General features: G+C 34.2%; 1 protein-coding gene across 11 annotated transcripts in view; it reads left to right on the top strand.

The window, feature by feature from the left end:
- Pax (paxillin) overlaps nt 1–13,132 on the top strand; it is a 34,616-nt gene extending 21,484 nt beyond the window's left edge. For 10 of the 11 annotated variants that reach the window (XM_083034447.1, XM_083034441.1, XM_083034440.1 and 7 more), the window contains 8 exons: nt 5,117–5,294; nt 6,041–6,173; nt 6,442–6,643; nt 8,151–8,444; nt 8,555–8,728; nt 9,173–9,403; nt 11,677–11,797; nt 11,882–13,132. In XM_083034447.1, coding sequence (XP_082890573.1) covers nt 5,117–5,294; nt 6,041–6,173; nt 6,442–6,643; nt 8,151–8,444; nt 8,555–8,728; nt 9,173–9,403; nt 11,677–11,797; nt 11,882–12,027 — 1,479 coding nt within the window. In that variant the 3' untranslated portion in view covers nt 12,028–13,132. Of the gene's footprint in view, nt 1–5,116; nt 5,295–6,040; nt 6,174–6,441; nt 6,644–8,150; nt 8,445–8,554; nt 8,729–9,172; nt 9,404–9,580; nt 10,216–11,676; nt 11,798–11,881 lie in introns of those variants that run through there. The other variant, XM_083034437.1, reaches the window with a different exon arrangement.
- The last annotated feature ends 282 nt before the right edge of the window (nt 13,133–13,414 follow it).

The raw sequence follows: 13,414 nt of genomic DNA, 5'->3' as shown, positions 1-13,414 counted from the left end.
ATGCACGCAGATAAAATCTTTTTAATAGCTATACTCTTGTAGATATCTAAACATATTGCTTTTGTTGCGAGCGTTTTGTATCCACTTGAAAGTGGAATTCAAAGAGGCGAGTCGATTACAATGTATTTTGCATCGAAAATCGTACCAACGAATCTTTTTAGAGTCTTTTATCTTCAATTAAGAAACAAAATTAAAGGGACTATCTCATTATTTTCAGTCGGGGTGAAAAATTAAATTTTTCTGTAACGTTTGAATGAGAGAGAGAGAAATGACGGATGTATTAAAATATGTATGTTTCAATTTATAAATATCTATATCTGCAAAAAGAAATTTTAACGCGAAAAAATTAAAAAAAATTAAATAATTAGGGACTAAAACGATTATTAAAATAATATATTTGATGAATTGATATATTCATTTACATTTTATATCTACTTCGAATAGTGTCGTTTACCTGGAACAAAGAAGGAGAACGTTCTCTGTTAGGTGAATGAACTTCTTAAGTCTAACAATAAGTAAAGTCCAGGTATAGTCATACTATCGAATATCAAATATGACAATTGTTTCCATTTGTTTGCATTATTTAGATTTTAGATAATGATCAAAATTATTCAGACTATAAAAATAATTCTCAAGTTATATAAACGTAATTAAATTAAAAAAAAATTAAGACTTTTTCTTTATTAAGAATTTTTATTTTTATTTATGTAATTTATATTTAAATTTACTACATATTTTTAGAACAAGTTTAATTATTATATATTATAATAATTTATATTTATTATTATACTAATATAGCCATTTTCCGATACGCTTATCGTATTATGTAAAATTCAATTTTGAGAAATTTATATACAGTAAAAAGAATAAAAGTCGCGCGAGTTTAAGAGTTAAATCGATTATTTAAGGAAGATTTAAGGCTCCTGGCTTCTTTCCGACCATGTCGAAATCGTGACGTCAGAGGCGAGAAAACACACGCTAAAATTTCTTAGATGCCATTTCGAAATAAAAAAATATTTCGATGAAACAGCACTTCAGATGGCTTTAGCACACTCTTAAAAAACCCCGAAAACTATCCTTTCCCCTTTATAATCAATCAACAGCTGTAAAATGTAATATTATGAAGCCCAGTCCGTCTGGTCTTTGCACATGCGCAGTCATTCCGCATGTCAAAGTCTGATATTTCGATCATTTTACAGATGTTGATTGATTATAAAGGGAAAAGGATAGTTTTCGGGGGTTTTTAAGGGTGTGCTAAAGCCATCTGAAGTGCTGTTTAATCGAAATATCTTTTCATTAAAAAATGGCATCTAAGAATTTTCAGCGTGTGCTTTCTCGCCTCTGACGTCACAATCCAATATGGCTGCGGTGAGCACCCAGGAGCCTTAAGGAGTTGTGAAAATAATTGAAATTGACGATAGCTACGTTTCTTAAATCGCGCACCTGCATATCGCTCCTATTCTGCTTCTCGGAACGTGTCGTTGTGACATTGATTTGTCGTCACGTTTCTGCTGCAGTCGTCATTCTCGGATACGGATCGAGAACGTGTGACGCGATCCAGTTTCGCGGCTAGTCCGAGATCTATTTTCTCCAACACTAACTAGGCGAAAATAAAGTTAACAAGCTTGTTTCGTGACAAAAATATCTTCTATATTACAAGTACAAGATTTGTTTTAAAAACACTGTGTTTTAACCATCATTTTAAATAATGGTACAAAAATTATTGAATTTTCATTTATTCGACTTTCCGTTTAAAAAAGTTCATAATTAAATCATTTTACAATTAGTTAAATTAATTGAAAGTATCTTAAATCTATCGATTATTAATTTTTTTACACGTGTAAATGAATTTGTAATATATATATAGAAATATATAGAAATTAATATTTTAATTTTAGCGACAGCTTGTATCGCGTTTAAAATAAATTGTAAATTTTATTATTTTGACATTGCCTCTTTGATGTTGTCTAAAATGGCTGTCACAATGTTAAGTAACGTCTTATACGCGAGAATACGAGACACGGGTTATGAGTTATGAGACACACGTCGACAAGAGCGATAATGTTTCTCACCGGATCATCGCCAAGAATGTAAAATTTCTGTCGAAGGTCGCAGATGTTAAAAGCTTTCCCTTTGATGCGCGAATTTAGCCCGTGTACGATTCCAGTTCGCATTGCAATTGCAAATGTGAAATGCTGTAACAACGCGAGCACATATACTGTAAAAAAAGAATGTAATGTATTACATGAAAATATGTAAAATTACATCAATAATAAGTGTAAAATGTATACATTTTCATTATTTATCGTGTAATTTTATACTTATTATTTATGTAATTTTACAAATTTTTATGTAATACATTACATTTTTTTTTACAGTGCACGTGAGTGCGACGGATTGAGTTGTACATACACACGCTGGACGCGTGAGGTGTCCTGGATACGCAAAGTGTCCCAAATATCTTATTATATCTCATCTTACTTCTGAAAAGATTCCACGAACAATTTGTATTTAATATTTTAGGGAAAATAATGAATACTTATTATTTAATTTGGAGATATCGCGCCATACTAACATAAAAATAATAATTATTATTTAATTTTTCAATATTTTAACGTTTTGTAAATGAGAAATATATATTTATTATAATTATATTTTATAAGTGAGATGAATATATAATCTCTTTATTTTATTATTTACACATATACAAAAGAGAAAAGAGATTATATATAAATCGTAAACATTTAAAAAATGAATTTATTCATGAAAATAAACTTTTTTTTTATTATATTCGAAGAAATATTCTTCGTGAAGGATATTCACAACAGAAATTCGAACATTTCGTCTTATTCTGAATAATATATATATTTTTGGAAAATATAATTGTGTGAAATTAAATAAAAATACTTATATATGAAAAATAAAGCTATATATAAAGACAATTTTTTCGCACATAAAATTAAATTCTTTTACATGTACATACACGAAAATTACTACACAATTTTTTCTAGAATCACTTTGGACATTCTTTGTAATATTACACTGATTGTCAATTTTGTCCAGTCATATTATAAAAAATTATTCTACAAAAATAAACAGCATTTTTTTGAGTTTCTAGCTTTTACAATATTGTTAAATTATAGAAACATCGAGATTTTCTATGAAATATCCTCAAATTATTTTAATACTCCTTAATTAAAAAATATTTAATACTGGTAGACTGAAAATTTGTAGAAAGTATACAAAAGCGAAGTGTATAATAGCTTTCCATTTAATTTACATTAAGAATAAATCGACTGTATATTCATTTCACTGATAACTTGATTTAATTGTCAAATTAAAAAAGCCATTCAATTATAACAATCGAAAAGAAATCGCGCGAAAAATCTTGCGGATACTTCTTTACATTAATAGTGATGTCGTCTCTGAAACTTCCCGCACCGATATGTCTTGTTGATATGTTTCTGCTAGTTCTCCACAGATATTTTTAGGCTGACAACTCAGCGTGTAACCTAGTTTTCATCCAGTAGGATGCGCCGTAATACTGCTTTATTGCAAAAAAAAAAAAAAAAAAAAAAAAATAGTATCGCGTGGCAATCTGGCCGCCCTTGTGTTTCTTTTCTAAAAATTCCATTAGCAATTTGTCTGTCATTTTTTGGTTTTTACATTTGAAAAATTATTTATTTCGAATGTATCAATAGTTATGAAAATATATAAATTAAAATTATTTTTTAAATTCTAATTTTTTATTTGTTGACGATAATATTTATTAGCATTCTACGATTAAAATTGCGAAAGGAATAGCTACTATGATGAGTGATGACTTGTTTTTATATGAAATTTTAGAAACAGACCAATCGCGCTACGCCTTTCATTTTGCGTTTTGCATCCTTTTCAAAAAGTCGTAAGATCTCCAATTTATGATTATGGTTGCGACTCACATTTGGCCATCAATTAGCATGACGTCAAGTATTAAATTTAATTTTGGTAAACAAGTTAGAGCGACCTCGTGCGTGTCGCTGATTTCGTAATTGGAATATCTTTGATTTAGTTGTTAAAATGTTGTATCTCTTCAACATTGTAACTTTAACGTAGATAGATGTTAATTAGTAAACATTAGACATATATTATATATATATATATATATATATATATATGTGTGTGTGTGTGTGTGTGTATATATATAAATTAATTATATAATGTTATATTTATAAATATAAATTTTATAAATTAGCTTTATATTACTTTTATAAATTATATAATTATTACAAATATGTCAAAAATTGCCCAAGTGCAATAAATAATCCAATTGTCCGATATTTATCAATTTTGATCTGCAGAGACAGCCGACATTTATTGTGTAGTATAATATTTATTACTGATTTATATGTAGTATAATATTTATTACTGATCGAGATTTAAACAGGAAAATTAGAAGAATTGCGATCTTTTTTGGGGACATTTTTCACGCGACTAAAAGCGATCTAAAATTGACTCTATCGAAACCAAAAAGGCCACATTGCCCTCCTCGAACGACGACGTTCCATATGCATAATGATTCTAGTGACATCATGTTTCTAAATAATAATGCAATTCACGCAAACTTGGCAGGCCATCGCTTTTTGTCGATTAACAAGCCAAGAGCGCATCTGGCAAAACATAAAAAATCATGCAGCTGCCAATATCTTCGTACAATCCATTCATTCAAAGAAATCTTCATTAAAAGTGCTATTAATTTTTCTAACTGCTTTCGGCGTTTTGCTGTCAAAATAATGTAACTTATGTTATATTATTTTATGATCAGATCAAGTATTAAAGAAACATCTGTTATTAACAATAAGCTTGATACGTCAAACAACGTGAAATAGCTGAAATTATCAAATAAAATTCAATCAAATTTTACAAACGTAATGAAAAATAATGAAATAGATAAGAGTGTTGAATAGGTAAGATAGAAACGCGCGATAAATTTTTTTTACGAATAAAAAAATTATTAATGATTGCGTTAAAATTCATTTAAGGCAATAAAAAATTAACAGAGAAACCGATGAGTATATCTGCTTGACGAAGGAACCTTTGAAGATGTTTCATCGCGACTTTGCATCGCATGTTGTAGCCGACTTACCAGAACCGCGAGGCGATAGAGGAAACCATCGGTAAAACCGGAAGTGCGTCTTACACCCAGTCGGGCGCCGGAAGCAAGATGCCCTCCCTCAATAACAATCTTTCCGAGCTGGATACTCTCCTGCAAGACCTGAGCAATGCGCGCTATAATGCCCACTTTCAGGAAAGAGGTTGGCTCTTTATCTAAATTCTTAAATCTTTCAAGATTTTATCGATAAATCTGTCTTTAAACGTCAAAAATTTTACAAAGGAAAGGCCCTTTCACGAATTAAATTTCAGAGACACGAAAAATAATGTCTTATATTATTTCATTTCAATTTGATGTGATATTTAGATAAATTTTTAATTTAATCTGATGAAAATATCGAATGCAATAGATAAAATATTTGCTGAATAATAATATCTATAAGAGGGTAACAATAAATATATTTTTAGACACACTCTCTCTGTATTTCTTTTGTACAGAATTAATTTAAAGTACACAGAGAGAATTTTCTCTTAGAATTTACCCTGAAAATCATGGTAATCGTGGGACAATATGGTATGGACAGAATTTTATGAGAATCTCTGTGATTAATATTTGTCACAATAAAAAATAATATCTATTACAATAAAATATAAAATATGTTTGATTAATTTTACTAAACTATATAATAAAATTTACCAACTATATAGTAAAATATTAATCAAACATATTTTATATTTTATTGTGATAGATATTATTTTCTATTGTAATAAATACTAATCAGAGAGATTCTCATAAAATTCTTTCCATACCATATTGTCCCACGATTACCACAATTTTCAGGGTAAATTTTAAGAGAAAATTGTGTATTACCATTTTCGGAAAGGGTCAAAGATGATTTCTGGCATGAGAGAGCGAATTTTTATCGAACAAATGGCTTGATGATTATAGACAGCCGCGTGTCCACAACGGGGGTGAACGGGGGCGCGACCAGCCCTGATCTCCGTTCCCCAAGTAGTATGTCGGCCTCTCGACCCACCGTCGACTCCTTGCTCGAAGAGCTAAGCACCGCAGTGCCTAATGGGTGAGCTTTTTGTGTGTTTGTGTGCGCAAATTAATCCTAAAACAGCGTAATAAGCAGCCTGCTTTTAAAAATAAAGCGTTTAAATCTCGATTTGCACAAATAATTTCATGGGATTAAGATCATAGCGATTTAGACGAATTGCTGCCGGATGCTGCCGGCTAGTTTCTCATGTCATAAAAAAAAAATCGCCAAGTTTTATACCGGATTTCAATTCTCTCGGAAATAACTCGCGTTCGGTATAAAACGGAAACTGTTGTCCCTCGAGCAGAGACTATCCCCCTGACGGAAAGGTGAGGGTCACCATACAGGAGACGTCCACGGAGATACAGCCGGTCTATGACGGCTATCCCTCCAGTCAGCATGGCTCGCTGAGTCGAACCGAGGTTCAGAGGGGTTATCCTAATGGTCATACCGCGAGTAACGCTACCAAGGAGCTGGATGATCTAATGGCTTCGCTTTCCGAATTCAAGGTACATAACTTAACCATGTGTAATAATGCTATACATAACGCGAACGAGCTTTTTGGAGCGGTAGGGAATTGACGGATAATTGAATATTTAAATTGTGTGATTGAAATATTGATGAGAGAAATATTGAAAAAAAAATGATAAAAATAATATTTTATAATGTTTTAAAAAATGCCGTTCCCAAAAGGTTGAATAACTCTTTCGGTATTTGATTGTTTCATTTTCATACACGCAAAATTGTCAAAGAAACTTCAAGAAGTTTGTTGTTAGAAGAAAAATTGTATAAAATTTTTTACACATTTTTTTAGTTTAATCTAGTACCGAAAGTGTTAGCGCACATCTCATCTTTGCTTCTCGTCTGCATTGTGTATATAACTGAATAACTGAAAGTAACATTCAATCAGTTTGCAAACATTTCAGAAGATTTATCTATCGTATAATGTTCGAATAAACCTAAGTTAAATTTAAATTTAAGAAAATTAAATTAAATTAAAATTCATTTTTTTTAAATTAAAGAATATTAAATTAAATTAAAATTACGTATTCATTTTTTTTTCAAGAATGCGGACTTAAGATACGTTTTACAAATAATTTTGTCCCTCCAGAGTTCTGCGGCATAAACCGTCCGTTTCGAGATACATCCTGTATAGGGATCTACATATAGTTATCAACGAAACAGATACAGACTGATTCCTGACTCTGTACTCTGTCACCGCTTTGATTTACGGAATCGGAAAACACCGGGACGTTAAATCTACTCCTGCCCATTCTTGGCTCCTCACGTTACGAAAATAACCAACCTCACCACCGTCGTGCTGATCTCGTCCCCTCCCCTCCGCTCCTTTTTCTCCGCGTCACCGATTTTCCGTGGTCGCGCGAGAAGGGAGAACTGCGAAGACGAAGTCACAAAAAGGTGGGGCATCCGCGACGACGTCCACCCGCCGAAACACCGGGAGCTTTCGGCCAGTCTGCAAACTCGCCCGTGGCGATCGACATCTCCTTTACTTCTTATCTACCATCATCTCCGTGGGTCTTCGTTCCATTTCATTCAACATCTCGCGAACTCGCGCCTTGACATCCTGCCCGACTTGACACTTGTCTCTCACCTTGTCCGAATCTCCCTTGTTCGCAACATTCAACCTTGAACCATCTTTTCGCGCCTTGACACACCTGTCCTGTCTATACGTACATAAGTAGATACACGTGACACAGACTGACAGAATTACGCGGAACATTGTTATTGTCGTATATATGAGGGTTCAGTATTGTTGTCTGAATGTAATCCGGCTTTCCGAGAAATTGATCTTGAAAACTGAGAAAATTTTTCTTTGCGATGTCTGTTATTCTCCGACGATCCAGGATAATAGATATCATCTGTTCAGAGAAGACTAAAGACGCTGAAAAATAGCATTTCCTTATCTACAAGAATGCAAATCAGTCTCGGTTTCTCGGATAGAGGGTTAACATCTGGATTTACGCACTCGATTTTACAATCCGCGTGTCATTGCAGATCAACAGCGGCACCCATCAGCATCAGACAGTAACCGACTCCCCGTACGCGAAGCCCAACAAGGCCACCAAGAGCTCGCACAGCCCACTGCCCGTCGGCGAGGGCACGCAGACCCGCGTTCACATCACTGAGACCCACACCACTCATCTCTATCAACCGGGAGAGAGCCAGCCCCTCAAACAGAACCAGTTGGATTCTATGCTCGGTAATCTTCAGGCCGACATGAGCCGCCAAGGTGTCAACACTACTCAGAAGGGATGCTGCAACGCCTGCGAGAAGCCGATCGTAGGCCAGGTAGCCGTCAACTACATCGTCAGCTGCATCGTGGCTGAATCTTGAAAGCCGATCCCGGCAATTGGATACTCTCTCATTCTCTCTGACTTGATAATGTTGTTATTATGCAGGTGATAACAGCCTTGGGCAAGACATGGCATCCGGAACACTTCACGTGTACCCACTGCAATCAGGAGTTAGGCACGCGAAACTTCTTCGAGAGGGAAAGCCATCCTTACTGCGAGACGGACTATCATAATTTGTTCTCGCCCCGTTGCGCTTACTGCAACGGGCCCATTCTCGATGTAAGGATCTCAGAATCGTTCTAGGAGCTTTCTCGAGCGAAAGAGTATAAGTCGTAATGATGGATTCTATAGGTGCGACCGTTTTCAGCAAGAAAAAGAGTAATAAAAAGGAGTTAATTCGATATAAATCCTTGTCCCTTCACGTATCCTCGAATTTAATTTTCTTTTTAATTTTATTTAGTATTAATAATTTAATTTTATTAATACTGAAAAAAACAGGAGAATATTCGATTAATTCGTCAACTTGAAACTTTGATTGAATGGAGTCTCTTTTTCTAGATGATGCAAAGAGAGAGGAGAAAATCAATAAATTATTGTTCAGTACAAACGCGAGCAAATTTACGCTAAAACGGTCCACAATCCACACTTGACGATATATACTTGCTCTCTAGTCCTCCAAATATCTGCGCAAATTTGTGGTTGCAAAAAAAAGGTTTCTTCCAGAAATGCGTGACCGCCCTGGAGAAGACCTGGCACACCGAGCATTTCTTCTGCGCTCAGTGCGGCAAGCAGTTCGGCGAAGAGGGCTTCCACGAGCGAGACGGCAAGCCTTACTGCCGCGAGGACTACTTCGACATGTTCGCGCCCAAGTGCGGCGGCTGTAATCGCGCTATTATGGAGAATTACATATCTGCGCTCAACAGTCAGTGGCATCCGGACTGTTTCGTCTGCAGGGTAGGTATCGCATTTGCACCGCTAGTCGATCTCAATCAAAAGTCTTATTTTCAGCACAAATTTTACGAGAGTTCGTCAGCGTTTTCCCCTTTCCTTCACGCGTAGCCTAGAAAACGCGAAAAATTGCAGAGAAGAAAAAACCACGAAACACACAATACTAAACTCTGACAATTACAGGATTGCAAGAAGCCGGTCTCTGGAAAGTCCTTCTACGCGATGGAAGGACAACCGGTGTGTCCCAAATGCGTCGGGGTGGACGACGACGAGGAAGAAGAAGAGCAGGAGGCGTAAAAAAAGTCGCGTCGTTGTCGTCGTCGTCGTTTATTGTCGTCGTCTTGTCAATTCCTCATGTCGAAGTCCCCGAATTTCTTTGTCGTCCAGTCACCCTCCTAGGATACGTCGCCCCTTGTATGCCCTCCGGCTCCATGAATGCGGAGCCGACACCCCGCTGATCCTTCAGATGATTTAGCTGACGCTGAGGAAGACCGGGAACGACAAACGCCGATTCCGAGTCATCGTCGTCTCGATTCCGCGTCGCAAACAACACCTTCGCACGCATTGCACACTCTTTCATTACGAGGGCATATTTTCGGTGAGCAAAGCTCGAAGTTCAAGATTGCTGCTTTCGTTTTCGATGCACCTTGACATTGCACCGCAGCCCTTGACAATGGAAAGGAGAATTCGCAGCTGCGCAGAGATACTGTTAGTTACTATATGTGAGAAGTAAAGAAATAAATTTCCCTCACTCGCTCATTCCCACCTTCTTTCCCCCCACCCCCACCCCCCAAAAAAAGAAAACCCCAAAACAAAAAGACACACACGAGAGTCGGCTGTCTCTTGCGTACACGTATACACACAGCTATTCGAAGACGTTGCACGAGGCGCGTCTTGTGGCAACATATGCGAGGAAGAGCCAAGTTGTGAACGCTGCGACAATGTCGCAGATGAATATTTGCATTCCTTATATCGTTATAGTAATAACAGATGAATCGGATTGACATTAAAAACTCGTGGGAAAAATAAAATGATTAATTTGATTTCCCTTAATTAATTTATGTGTGTATATATATAATAATTTATATATATAACATATATATAATAATTTATCTTTTAAAAAGTTTTTTTTAATGATTAAATAAAATATGTAAATACAAAATAATTATGTATTTGATTAAAGTTTCTCTTCTTCTCATTCGTATATTTGCAGAGCAGTCATACGATATTGATTAGTTTAAGTTTATTAAATTAATTGGAGCAAATTAGAAAAAAAATATGTAAATTATAAATCCGATTTATCTGGTAATACTATAAATTTTTCGGCTATCTATATAAAGGCAAAGTGATGGCATTTAAGGAGTACGATTTTGTTGATGTTCTCTTGCCCTTAAATTCAACATGAAATTCATTGCGTCCATAAGACCTTTGATCGATATTAAAGTAATAGTATAGTCTAACTATATTAGTATATAGTGTGTATATGCTACTATACTATATAGTATATATGTATATATACATGAAATGATTCTGAGTTACTATCTATCTTTCTCTTGCATAATTTTTTAATATCTACAAATATATATATATGTTTTTTAAATCATTATTATTAATAGAAAACTCATTGTGTTTTATCTTTATTTCATCGAGATATTATGGTTCGATTATTTATTTTTAGATATTAGAGGTCGGAAAGATGGTAATTAGAGATCGCTTTGTATATGCATATAAATGATTGATAAGAAAGTAAACGTATAGACGATACTCGTAAATAAAATAGATATCGGTGTTTTTTTTCATTCAATCTATAACTAGTGAAAAAGGAGATAATTGAAACAATTATCATATTAAAATTCAACTATATATAAGCTTCTGAAGCGGAAAAATAATAGAGGAAGAGAGAATTCTTTCTTGATATCTTAAGATAAAGATTTCGTATTCAAGAAAAGATGTAATTATTAAAATTAAAAACTGCTGATCTACATAAAAGACATTTATTAAATTCTTTTCGTGGAAGCTTTAGCACCAACTTATCAAGTATACTGTGTGTATTTCGCAGAAGCCGACCCGTATATTCGTGCATAACTTTATACACATTTTCCCATTTTAGTCACAAAATAAGATATCGATATATTCATCTTTCATATAAAATAACAGATTATTTCTCCTTTTTCTTCCTAGGTAAAGTCTCCAGAATTCTACATCGTTAAAACCATATTTTTTATAACACTAAAATTTTTCATGCAATATTCTCATGCGTTTATTTTGTTGATTTACAGGATTGCAGGCAGAAGTTTCAGGGGGGCTCGTTCTTCGATCACGAGGGATTGCCGTATTGCGAGACACATTATCACGCTAAGAGAGGATCCTTGTGCGCGGGATGTCACAAACCCATCACCGGTAAGTACAGAATTTTTTTTTAATTTAAGATCCTTGAATAACTTTACGATGTCTTGATATCTTCTTTCCTTTTCTGGTCTCTAGGTCGCTGCATAACGGCGATGTTCCGCAAATTCCATCCCGAGCACTTCGTATGCGCGTTTTGCTTGAAACAGTTGAACAAGGGCACCTTCAAGGAACAAAACGACAAGCCTTACTGCCACGGTTGCTTCGAGAAGCTCTTCGGATAAGTTAATTTGTCTCTCTTTATCTTCGAATTAAATATTTTGTAACATAATAACGAAACGAGAGGCGGTTTCGCGCTCTCGGTGCCGTTTTATTACTCTCGACGAAATACGTATACGGTATATAATACTTATACTTGCTTTGATCGTCTATATAAAAGCGTTAGAGACGAGATTCACATTGCCTGAAAAATAGTCTTAGAGTTTTCATTTTTTTTAATAAATATATTGATCTTTGAATGATTGAAATCGAAGGAATATTGTGAACAGGGAAATTTCAATTGTTGAAGATTATTGCAAAAATAGAAAAATTAGAAGATATATATAATCTACCCCAGTCACAATTGCCATTTTTAATAAAACTGACGAGTTTAAATTAAAATTTTTTTTTTTAGGGAAAAAGAAATTAAATTATAAAGTTGTTATATATTGGAAAAAGAGGATATAAGTGGATAAAACCCCACTATTTGTTTAATGACGTAAATTTCAAGAGAAATTTATTTCATAGGAATAAATGTGTACTTGATGTTAAAACCTTGAGAATTAATAATTTGACGGAACACACATGCTCTATAATTCTTATGATATCTCTTACGAATCTTTATATAATTTTACATAACATATGTGTGTAACTACACAAGTTTGAGTTTCATCATGTCGTTTAAGGATTAATGAAAAGGGTGCTATACAGTTTTTTTATCGTTACTAATAATTTGTATCGAGATAATATATATATACCTGGTAGATATATGTATACGGTGTACTTGTTCGAGCAGGTATTTGTACGACAAGCGGACTTTCGCCACCAAATATCTCCCTGATGAACTCTTCCCGTGCACGTGCGCGTTATAGATTTCGTATATTTATAAATATTTAAATAGAAGCAGTATAGGATCAGAGTTTAATGGATATTACCGCGCGAATAGTATTACACAAATTTACTTATACCCCGCTATATACAAGTTTATTTACGCCCCCGAATCACATATTGCCATGTAAAGAAAGAAATAATCGAGGGAATTATACGAAGGTAGCATGTGAACGAATCGTGTGTAAACGTGACGCTTCAGAGGACAAGGAACGGAAATAAATACATATATGAGATAGACTATTTTTTCGAAGTTTATTTAATATCCGGTTACACAACAGAAGATTCGAAAATCGAACATATATACACTGAACATAATCTCAAATAAACTGTGTATGTGTAAAAAAATTTCTATTGAAATATATAGAATGCTATTTATAGGTATCCACACTGCACAACATCGAATAAATTAAGAAAAATCTATCCTCGTAGATATATACAAAAAAAAATATACATATGTATATATATGTATACGAACTCTTACGATTATCTCGGGTGGTAAGAATTAATTTTGCGTTATAACAA

This window comes from Prenolepis imparis, unplaced genomic scaffold (assembly GCF_030444845.1).
Source record: "Prenolepis imparis isolate NDT839.2.m4 unplaced genomic scaffold, iyPreImpa1.0 SCAF_3, whole genome shotgun sequence".
Lineage (NCBI taxonomy): Eukaryota > Metazoa > Arthropoda > Insecta > Hymenoptera > Formicidae > Prenolepis > Prenolepis imparis.
The sequence above is the reverse complement of the archived record's forward strand: the minus strand, read 5'-3'. Positions and strand labels throughout refer to the sequence as shown.